This window comes from Scyliorhinus torazame, chromosome 21, assembly GCF_047496885.1.
Source record: "Scyliorhinus torazame isolate Kashiwa2021f chromosome 21, sScyTor2.1, whole genome shotgun sequence".
Taxonomy (NCBI): Eukaryota; Metazoa; Chordata; class Chondrichthyes; order Carcharhiniformes; family Scyliorhinidae; genus Scyliorhinus; species Scyliorhinus torazame.
The window spans coordinates 4,678,131-4,689,515 of NC_092727.1; the positions used below are offsets into that span (position 1 = coordinate 4,678,131).

At 53.1% G+C, this 11,385-nt stretch overlaps 1 protein-coding gene across 1 annotated transcript in view; it reads left to right on the top strand.

Moving 5' to 3' along the window:
- Window positions 1–3,899: 3,899 nt before the first annotated feature.
- Window positions 3,900–11,385, top strand: part of upk2 (uroplakin 2) — a 15,716-nt gene continuing 8,230 nt past the window's right edge. Inside the window, exons 1-3 of the mRNA XM_072486377.1 lie at window positions 3,900–4,073; window positions 10,193–10,336; window positions 10,428–10,569. Coding sequence (XP_072342478.1) covers window positions 4,025–4,073; window positions 10,193–10,336; window positions 10,428–10,569 — 335 coding nt within the window. The 5' untranslated portion in view covers window positions 3,900–4,024. The remainder of the gene's footprint in view (window positions 4,074–10,192; window positions 10,337–10,427; window positions 10,570–11,385) is intronic.

An 11,385-nucleotide genomic window follows, 5' to 3' on the forward strand; every position in this document is an offset into this window, starting at 1 on the left:
GTTTCTCATGGAGAGAGAGAGAGGGAGAGGTTTCTCATGGAGAGAGAGAGGGAGAGGTTTCAGATGGAGAGAGAGAGGGAGACGTTTCTCATGGAGAGAGAGGGAGAGGTTTCTCATGGAGAGAGCGAGGGAGAGGTTTCAGATGGTGAGAGCGAGGGAGAGGTTTCTGATGGAGAGAGAGAGGGAGCGGTTTCTCAAGGAGAGAGCGAGGGAGAGGTTTCTGATGGAGAGAGAGAGGGAGAGGTTTCTCATGGAGAGAGAGGGAGAGGTTTCTCATAGAGAGCGAGGGAGAGGTTTCTCATGGAGAGAGCGAGGGAGAGGTTTCAGATGGAGAGAGCGAGGGAGAGTTTTCTCATGGAGAGAGAGGGAGACGTTTCTCATGGAGAGAGAGAGGGAGAGGTTTCTCATGTAGAGAGCGAGGGAGAGGTTTCAGATGGAGAGAGCGAGGGAGATGTTTCAGATGGAGAGGGAGAGGTTTCTCATGGAGAGAGTGAGGGAGAGGTTTCAGATGGAGAGAGGGAGGGAGAGATTTCCCATGGAGAGAGAGAGGGAGAGGTTTCTCATGGATAGAGCGAGGGAGAGGTTTCAGATGGAGAGAGCGAGGGAGAGGTTTCAGATGGAGAGAGAGATGGAGAGGTTTCTCATGGAGAGAGCGAGGGTGAGGTTTCTCATGGAGACACCGAGGGAGAGCTTTCAGATGGAGAGAGCGAGGGAGAGGTTTCAGATGGAGAGAGAGAGGGAGAGGTTTCTCATGGAGAGAGGGGGAGAGGTTTCTCCTGGAGAGAGAGGGAGAGGGTTCTCATGGAGTGAGAGTGGGAGAGGTTTCAGATGGAGAGAGAGAGGGAGAGGTTTCAGATGGAGAGAGAGAGGGAGAGTTTCTCATGGAGAGAGCGATGGAGAGGTTTCTCATGGAGAGAGCGAGGGAGAGGTTTCAAATGGAGAGAGCGAGGGAGAGATATCTCATGGAGAGAGAGAAGGAGCGATTTCAGATGGAGAGAGGGGGAGAGGTTTCTCATGGAGAGAGCGAGGGAGAGGTTTCTCATGGAGAGAGAGAGGGAGAGGTTTCAGATGGAGAGAGGGAGGGAGAGGTTTCAGATGGAGAGAGAGGGGGAGAGGTTTCTCATGGAGAGAGCGATGGAGAGGTTTCTCATGGAGAGAGCGAGGGAGAGGTTTCAGATGGAGAGAGCGAGGGAGAGATTTCTCATGGAGAGAGAGAAGGAGCGATTTCAGATGGAGAGAGGGGGAGAGGTTTCTCATGGAGAGAGCGAGGGAGAGGTTTCTCATGGAGAGAGAGAGGGAGAGGTTTCAGATGGAGAGAGGGAGGGAGAGGTTTCAGATGGAGAGAGAGGGGGAGAGGTTTCTAATGGAGAGAGCGAGGGAGAGGTTTCAGATGGAGAGAGAGAGGGAGATGTTTCTCATGGAGAGAGAGGGAGAGGTTTCTCATGGAGAGAGAGGGAGAGGTTTCTCATGGAGAGAGCGAGGGAGAGGTTTCAGATGGAGAGAGAGATGGAGAGGTTTCTCATGGAGGGAGAGGGAGAGGTTTCTCATGGAGAGAGCGAGGGAGAGGTTTCTCATGGAGAGAGAGAGGGAGAGGTTTCAGATGGAGAGAGCGAGGGAGAGGTTTCTCATGGAGAGAGCGAGGAAGAGATTTCAGATTGAGAGAGCGAGGCAGAGGTTTCTCATGGAGAGAGAGAGAGGGAGAGGTTTCTCATGGAGAGAGAGAGGGAGAGATTTCAGATGGAGAGAGAGAGGGAGAGGTTTCTCATGGAGAGAGAGGGAGAGGTTTCTCATTGTGAGAGCGAGGGAGAGGTTTCAGATGGTGAGAGCGAGGGAGAGGTTTCTGATGGAGAGAGAGAGGGAGAGGTTTCTCAAGGAGAGAGCGAGGGAGAGGTTTCTGATGGAGAGAGAGAGGGAGAGGTTTCTCATGGAGAGAGAGGGAGAGGTTTCTCATAGAGAGAGCGAGGGAGAGGTTTCTCATGGAGAGAGCGAGGGAGAGGTTTCAGATGGAGAGAGCGAGGGAGAGTTTTCTCATGGAGAGAGAGGGAGACGTTTCTCATGGAGAGAGAGAGGGAGAGGTTTCTCATGTAGAGAGCGAGGGAGAGGTTTCAGATGGAGAGAGCGAGGGAGAGGTTTCAGATGGAGAGGGAGAGGTTTCTCATGGCGAGAGAGAGGGAGAGGTTTCTCATGGATAGAGCGAGGGAGAGGTTTCAGATGGAGAGAGCGAGGGAGAGGTTTCAGATGGAGAGAGAGATGGAAAGGTTTCTCATGGAGAGAGCGAGGGTGTGGTTTCTCATGGAGACACCGAGGGAGAGCTTTCAGATGGAGAGAGCGAGGGAGAGGTTTCAGATGGAGAGAGAGAGGGAGAGGTTTCTCATGGAGAGAGAGGGAGAGGTTTCTCCTGGAGAGAGAGGGAGAGGGTTCTCATGGAGAGAGAGTGGGAGAGGTTTCAGATGGAGAGAGAGAGTGAGAGGTTTCAGATGGAGAGAGAGGGCGAGGTTTCTCATGGAGAGGGCGAGGGAGAGGTTTCAGATGGTGAGAGCGAGGGAGAGTTTTAAGATGGAGAGAGCGAGGGAGACGTTTCTCATGGAGAGAGAGAGGGAGAGGTTTCTCATGGAGAGAGCGAGGGTGAGGTTTCTCATGGAGAGAGCGAGGGAGAGGTTTCTCATGGAGAGAGAGAGGGAGAGGTTTCTCATGGAGAGAGCGAGGGAGAGGTTTCAGATGGAGAGAGAGGGGGAGAGGTTTCTCATGGAGAGAGCGAGGGAGAGGTTTCTCATGGAGAGAGAGAGGGAGAGATTTCTCATGGAGAGAGAGAGGGAGAGGTTTCTCATGGAGAGAGAGAGGGAGAGGTTTCTCATGGAGAGAGAGGGAAAGGTTTCTCATGGAGAGAGAGAGGGAGAGGTTTCTCATGGAGAGAGAGGGAGAGGTTTCTCATGGAGAGAGAGAGGGAGAGGTTTCAGATGGAGAGAGCGAGGGAGAGGTTTCTCATGGAGAGAGCGAGGGAGAGGTTTCTCATGGAGAGGGCGAGGGAGAGGTTTCAGATGGTGAGAGAGGGCGAGGTTTCTCATGGAGAGAGAGGGAGAGGTTTCAGATGGTGAGAGCGAGGGAGAGGTTTCTCATGGAGAGAGCGAGGGAGACGTTTCTCATGGAGAGCGAGGGAGAGGTTTCTCATGGAGAGGGCGAGGGAGACGTTTCTCATGGAGAGAGAGGGAGAGGTTTCAGATGGAGAGAGAGGGGGAGAGGTTTAAGGACGGAGTTCCAGATCGCCATCCTCACCTCTCATTCTCACCCCTTCCCCACTGTCCCCCTCCCCCTCCCCCATCCTAACCCTCACCCACCAAAGACAGGTGATCTGGTTATTACCAGTTTGCTGCGTGCTGATTGGCTATTGTTACTTTACACCATTCCTGGGTGACACAGTGTTTAGTTAGCACTGCGGCCTCACGGTGCCGAGGTCCCAGGCTCAGTTCCGGCTCTGGGTCACTGTCTGTGTGGAGTTTGCACATTCTCCCCGTGTTTGCGAGGGTCTCGCCCCCACAACCCAAAGATGTGCAGGTTAGGTGGACTGGCCGCGATAAATTGCCCCTTAATTGGGAAAAAAATGATTCGGGTATTCTAAATTTATGTATAAAAAAATACTTTACACCATTCAATACATTTTGATGATGGTGGTTTGCTGTGAAACGGTTTGGTCATCCAGAGATTGTGAAAGGTGCTATAGAAATGCAAACCTTCCTTTCAGACACTGCGGTCCCTGTGCTGGAGGGTGTGGAGTATCGGAGTTGGGCTGTTGGGACGAAGCCCTCTGGGTTTGGGTGTGGGGCCCAGCTGGATTGAGATGTGTGGTAGAGGAATGGTTCTTGTGGAACCTGTTCGCCCTGCTTGGCTAGTTTGCTGATTGGCTGCCGGTATCGAGACAATCTCGGGATTGAGGTGATTCCCTCACTCGGTGCCTCGATCAGCTCCTGTCCACACTCAGTGATTCAGCTCAGACCCATCCAGCCACTGGCCTGACCACACTCTCACCATGAGGCTGCTCATTCTCCTGGCTCTCACCTCCATCACTCATGCTGGATGTAAGTAACACATCTCTGTCTTTTTTCAGGTTATCTGAGCTTCCCTCCATCTCTGTCACTCCGCTGCCACTATCTCTCTCTCCTGTCTGTCTCTATCTCATTGTCCCTCACTCATCCTCTCTCTCTGTCTCTTTCCATCCTGTGTGTCTCTATTTCTCTCTGTTCCTCTGTCAGCCACTCTGACACTCTGCCTCTCTCTCTCTCTGATTCTCTTTCTATTTTCCTGTTTATCTCTCTCTCTGTCTCTCCCCCTTTATTCCATTTCTCTCACTCTCTGCCTCTTTCCCCTTCCCTCGCTCTCTCTCCCCCTCCCTACTTCTCTTTACCCCTCCCTCCTTCTCTCCCCCTCCCCCCTTTCTCACTCTCACTCTCCCCCTCCCTCTCTCTCTTTCCCCATGTCCCTCTCATGCCCCCTCCCCTTTCCCCCTCCCTCCGTCTCTCTCTCTCTCTCCCAGTACGAAGTCTTACAACACCAGGTTAAAGTCCAACAGGTTTGTTTCGATGTCACTAGCTTTCGGAGCGCTGCTCCTTCCTCAGGTGAATGAAGAGGTATGTTCCAGAAACATATATATAGACAAATTCAAAGATGCCAAACAATGCTTGGAATGCGAGCATTAGCAGGTGATTAAATCTTTACAGATCCAGAGATAGGGGTAACCCAGGTTAAAGAGGTGTGAATTGTACCAAGCCAGGACAGTTGGTAGGATTTCGCAGGCCAGATGGTGGGGGATGAATGTAATGCGACATGAATCCCAGGTCCCGGTTGAGGCCGCACTCATGTGTGCGGAACTTGGCTATAAGTTTCTGCTCGGCGATTCTGCGTTGTCGCGCGTCCTGAAGGCCGCCTTGGAGAACGCTTACCCGGAGATCAGAGGCTGAATGCCCTTGACTGCTGAAGTGTTCCCCGACTGGAAGGGAACATTCCTGCCTGGTGATTGTTGCGCGATGTCTCTCTCTCCCATTCTCTCTCTTCCCTCCCCTCTCTCTCTTTCTGTCCCTTGCTCACTCTCCTTCCTGTTTCACTATTTCAGATTCAGAAACATTACTTCTATATTTTCATTTATCCCAATTATTTTTCTTGTGCCTCCTTTGTTTGTCGATGAATTTTGTTCACCCATCATTTTGCTTTTGCCCGTCTGTCCCCTGTGCCCCTGTCTCTCCCCGTGCCTCTGTCTCTCCCCTGTGTCTCCCCTGTGTCCCTGCCTCTCCTCTGTGTCCCTGTCTCTCCCCTGTGTCTCCCCTGTGTCCCTGTCTCTCCCCTGTGCCCCTGTCTCTCCCCTGTGTCCCTGTCTCTCCCCTGTGTCCCTGTCTCTCCCCTGTGCCTCTGTCTCTCCCCTGTGCCCCTGTCTCTCCCGTGCCGCTGTCTCTCCCCTGTCTCTCCCCCGTGCCGCTGTCTCTCCCTGTCTCTCCCCTGTGCCCCTGTCTCTCCCATGTCTCTCCCCTGTGCCCCTGTCTCTCCCCTGTGCCCCTGTCTCTCCCCTGTACCCCTGTCTCCCCCCTGTGTCCCTGTCTCCCCCATGTCTCTCCCCTGTGCCCCCGTCTCTTCCCTATGCCCCTGTCTCTCCCCTGTGCCCCTGTCCCTCCCCCGTGCCCCTGTCCCTCCCCGTGCCCCTGTCTCGCCCCTGTGTCCCTGTCTCTCCTCTGTGCCCCTGTCTCTCCCCCGTGTCGCTGTCCCCGTGCCCTTGTCTCTCCCCTGTGCCCCTGTCTCGTCCCTGTCCCCCTGTCTCTCCCCTGTACCCCTTGCTGTGTACCCCTTGCTGTGTACCCCTCGCTGTGTACCCCTCGCTGTGTACCCCTCGCTGTGTACCCTTCGCTGTGTATCCCTCGCTGTGTACCCCTCGCTGTGTACCCCTCGCTGTGCACCCCTCGCTGTGTACCCCTCGCTGTGTACCCCTCGCTGTGTACCCTCGCTGTGTACCCCTCGCTGTGTACCCCTCGCTGTGTACCCCTCGCTGTGTACCTCTCGCTGTGTACCCCTCGCTGTGTACCCCTCGCTGTGTACCCCTCGCTGTGTAACCCTCGCTGTGTACCTCTCGCTGTGTACCCCTCACTGGGTACCCTCGCTGTGTACCCCTCGCCGTGTACCCCACGCTGTGTACCCCACGCTGTGTACCCCTCGCTGTGTACCCCTCGCTGTGTAACCCTCGCTGTGTACCCCTCGCTGAGTACCCCACGCTGTGTACCCCTCGCTGTGTACCCCTCGCTGTGTACCCATCGCTGTGTACCCATCGCTGTGTACCCCTTGCTGTGTACCCCTCGCTGTGTTTGTGCGTCTGCTCCAACTTGGTCTCACAATCGAATGGGTTTTTCATGGAGTTGGAGCTCCCTCTGGTGGGTGATGCCGGCCGCACGGGAAGGTTCTTTCTCAGAGTCTGAGCCAACCTCAGTCACAGAGATGATCGCATGGCTGTGTGTGCGATCTTGATGTGCAGAAACCGGCTGCCATGTTTTCTACAGTGACGGCACTTCAAAAATAACCAATTTGCTGTAAAGCTCTTTCTCCTTGAACCCGAAGATCTACAAGTTCCTATTTCTAAATCTGCGACTTCCACCCGAGCTATTGCCAGAGGGGGCTAAAGGGTCACAGGTCGTCAGGGTCAAAGGACTTTGTTGCCTAATTACCGCCCCGTCGCCTCCTCAGCCTCCCCACCCCAGCCCAGTGTCCACTCCTGGGCGTGGACGATGGAATTCTGAAACAAGAACAGAAAATGCTGGAAAACTCGCTGAGGAAGAGTCTCGCTGGACTCGAAATGTTAACGCAGTTTCTCCATCCGGAGACGCTGGCAGACCTGCTGCGGTAATCCAGCATTTTCACTTTTGATTCCACTCTGTTGTCACCCGGTTACCGATGCCAGGGGCATCCTGCTGCCTCTCCAGCCCCCCCCCACACCAGCTGACCATTCCCCCTGAGGCTGGACAATGAGATCTGGGGCTGGATTCGCCGGTTACCCCAGCCGCTGGTTTCTCGACGGCGGGCCGGATCCTGCAGTCCGGATTCTCTCTTCCCGCCGCCCGTCAATGGGATTTCCGATTGAAGCCACCCCCCCCCCTGCCGGCGGCCACAGGGACTCCCAGCAGCCGGAGAACCCCAGGCCCTGGGCCTCTGGAGAATGCTCGAGGGATTGAATGGCCTCCCCCCATCCTCAAGAGTATTTGCAGACTGTTTGACAATGAAGGCATCGCAGTCCAGCCTTATATCTGGATAGTGAAGGTGAACAGAAACTGCAGCTGGTTCAAAGATACTCAATTGTAGATCCTGACTCGAACTGTCGCCTAACCTGAGCCAAACTCTAAAAAGAAAAGGCGTATTTGAAATACTTGTAGAGAGGGGCGGCACGGAGGCGCAGTGGTTAGCACTGCTGCCTCACAACATGGCGGACCCATACAGCAAGCCGGCCCCAACAATATAGGCCCCCCCAGATTGCGTGCGCCCACCGACCGGTACCCTGACAGTCCTGGAGCACCCCCCCACCCCCGGTGACGGATCCCCTGCTCCCCCCACCAGGGCGGCCGAGGCAGCTGCCACTCCAAGTGCCCGCCGGGTGGAACCATGTTAGAACCACGCTGGCCTCTTTCAATGGCCGTCGACCGCGGCGCATCGACCGCACGCGCGACTGGGCTGATTCTCCCGTCCCCATTGGGCACCCTCAATTTATTTTTTACAAATGAAACCCCGGTGGAAGATTGTTTGCGACTGGCCTCTCTGCAGCTAGGATCTGGGTCTGTCGGTGAGATTTTACAGAGTTGGGTCTTGGAGAATTTCCTGTTGATCCCTGATGTAATTTTATGAGTTGGGTCCCATGGCATTCCCCTCACTGACACCAGAACAATCCAGGGTCACCCCGGATAATAGCGATACCATAAAGAATAACAGGGGCTGGGTTAGCACAGGGCTAAATCGCTGGCTTTGAAAGCAGACCAAGGCAGGCCAGCAGCACGGTTCAATTCCCGTAACAGCCTCCCCGAACAGGTGCCGGAATGTGGCGACTAGGGGCTTTTCGCAGTAACTTCATTTGAAGCCTACTTGTGACAATAAGCGGTTTTCATTTCAATTCAGAAGCTTTTTACAAATCCAAATTAACTCATCATGTACACGTGTCTGCCCTGCAGATTCTTTGACCGCAACCATATCCTCTCCAGGAGCCAGACACACTCGTACCCAGCGGGCATCAACTTTATTAACAGAGGCAGAATAAAAATAAACGAGGGAATGATGCTAAACCCTTTGTAAATCACTGGCTAATCCCCAGCTGAAATAGTCTCCCATCCGAGATAGTATGTTTTAGGAATGGAGTGGACCTGGGTAGGTTGCTCTTTGGGAGGGTCAGCTCTCACTCGATGGGCCGAATGGCCTCCTTCTGCACTGCCGGGATTCTATGGTTTTATGAATCGTGTCAAGGCCTCGCATTGTGCGAGAGCGATTTACCAGAATGGAACCAGCGATGAAGACTTCACTCGGTGTGCGGCGACTGGAGAGTTTGGGATTGTTCTGCTCAGAGCCGAGAGGGTTAAGAGGGAGATTTAAATCGAGGCGGGTGTTCAAAGTCAGGAAGGGTTTGGACAGAGTAAATGAGGGGAAAGTTTCTGAAGCGGCAGGAGACTCAATCACCAGAGAATGAAGACAATCAGTAAAAGAAGCAGGTGGTGAGAGGAGGGGAATGTTTTATGCAGCAGGTTGTGATATGGGGAAGGCGATAGAAGCAGATTCAATAAGAACTGTCGAAAGGGAATTGGAGAAACCAGCGAGAGGAGCTGCGTGGATAACTCTTTCAAAAAGCCCGGACAGACATGGCCGATTGGCCAACTCCTGAGTTTATCATTCTACAATTATACAACTCTGCATCTAACGTAACATTTATTGTGAAGATCGTGAAGAGAGACGGGCAGTAGATTTGGAAATTATTTGAAGTGGGTTACAGAGTCAACATTGCAGACATCGCAAAACTTAAACAAGAAATGGGTTGTGTGTCTGTTTGACCCGCGCTCCCAATACTTGGCAAACCTAATTCTTTATTCATTTTTTATTTTTCCAATTAAGGGGCAATTTAGCGGGGCCAATCCACCGACCCTGCACATCTTTGGGTTGTGGGGGTGAGACTCACGCAGGCACGGGGAGAATGTGCAAACTCCACACGGACAGTGACCCAGAGCCGGGATCGAACCTGGGACCTCGGCGCCGCGAGGCCGCAGTACTAACCACTGTGCCGCCCTCATTTCATTATTAATGCTCTTTGCGTCGATGCGCCCAGCCACTCACTACGACTGCCACCAGTCTGTAAGTAAGGCTGTAAAATGTTTTGCACAAAGATGTTCACAGCAACATTTTCAATGTTACTCTGTGACTGTGGCCACAGAAAGTCAGGTTCCTCGGTGCGAAGATAACCTTAAAATTTGAGCCAGGCTATTCAGGGGCATTGCCACGAAGCACTTCACACAAAGAGGAATTGGAAATGCAGAACTCCCTCCTGTTGATGCTGGGCGAGTTCAATTGAAAATTTCAAAACTGGTTCATAGATTCTTGTTGGGTAAGGAGTGTGGTATTATCATAACGGTAAGAACTGCAAGGGTTAATTAAGTGTCTCGAGTACCCACTAGAGGGAGCTACAGTTACAAGTATGTAAGGCATTGATGCTCTAAGCCTTGTGGGGAGTGTGTGCAGGAGTTAGCTCGAGAGAGTCAGAAGTACAAATAGTGTGAGTGAGAGCAGATCATAGTTTATATCAGTATTAATGTTAATAATCAACTGTGTATTCTTTAGGAGTACGTGCCAAATCCAAATTAGTAGTTTTAATAAATGTATAGCTTCGGTTAAGTTCAAGCTAATTTGTGGTCTTTGTGAACACTACGCCAACTATCCTGAATTTAGCAAAACAAAGAACACCACAAGGAAATTAAACGATACAGAACCGAGGTGGGGAAGATGGAGTTGAGGCATAATCGGATTGGAATGGTGAATAGTCTCCTCCCCTTCCAATGGGAATGTTTACATAGACAGGACCAATTCCCAATGTGACAGGAATTCAGGGCGGTAAACGATCCGTTCACCCTGTGTTAGGCTGGATTTGATCTCTCCCGGAACCAAGGTTTTTTTTGAGCAGATTCTTTCTTTATTTCCACAGCTTTTAACGTCACCCTGGTGAATGAAGCCAACAGTGGGATTGTTGGAAATACCCGCTCAATGTCCGCAATCATTACTCTGCCTCCCTGTTTATTCTCAAACCAGGCGTTCACAGTCATTGTAACAAACAGCAGCGGCGGGCCAGGTATCTTTAACCCTCCTCAATTCCTTATCTAATGTAATGTTGTGGTCGGTTTTTGTTCCACTGAAACCGTTTCTTCACCTTGCTCTTCCAGGACCAGTCCAGAGTGGGTTTACCAGGCCAATCTGTCGATTTAGACGAGGATTGATCAATCTTATATCCAACGCTAATGGGATCTCAACAACATTGAACCTGGGTTACAGAGTTACAAATCTCAAACCAGCGACGGGATACAAGTAAGTGTTAAATCTCGCGGGGAGAATTATAAACAGCAAAGATGCCCGGCTCAGAGGATCACTGGCCAGCGGTGGGGTGTTCTAGACCTGCCGCTGTTAACGGGGTTTTCCCATTGGGTGTTTCTCCGCTTTGCCAGGGAACCCCTGGCGGGGATGCACCGTCAGTGGGACCGGGAGATCCCTCCGGCGCAAACGGTCAGAACGTTCCGGAATGGTCTCCCAAGCCACTCGGTTCAAGGGCAATTAGGCATTGGGCAATAAATGCTGAGCTCGCCAGCTCCCTCAATGCCTCCCCTTCACCTTCCCACGTCTACTCCGAATCCCACACTCTCCCTACCACCCCTCTGCTCTCAACACCCGCCCTCTCCGTTCTTTCTCCCTGATTCAATCTGGCTCCCTGTTTCGTTAGATAATTCCTGCCATTTTCCCTCTCTCCCCCTCTGTCCCATTCCCTGTGTCTCTCCGTGTCTCTGTCTGGGCGGGATTCTCAAAATGGAGGCAGTGTCCGCGCCGTCGTGAATGCCTTCGCGTTTCATGATGGCGCGAAATGGGCACGGGCACTGCCGATTCTGGCCCCCAGAGAGGGCCAGCACGTTGCTGGAGTGGCTCACGGCACTCCAGCCTCCCTTCCCGGTGCAAACTGGGCGCCCCACCAACCCGCGCATGCACGGGGGACTTTCTCAACGCGCCGGCCCCGACGCAACATGGCTCAGGGGTTCAGGGGCCGGTCGCGTAACAAAATAGGGCCGGGGCTGGAGAGGCCGGCCCGCTGATCGGTGGGCCCCAATCGCGGGCCAGACCCAATCGGAGGCCCCC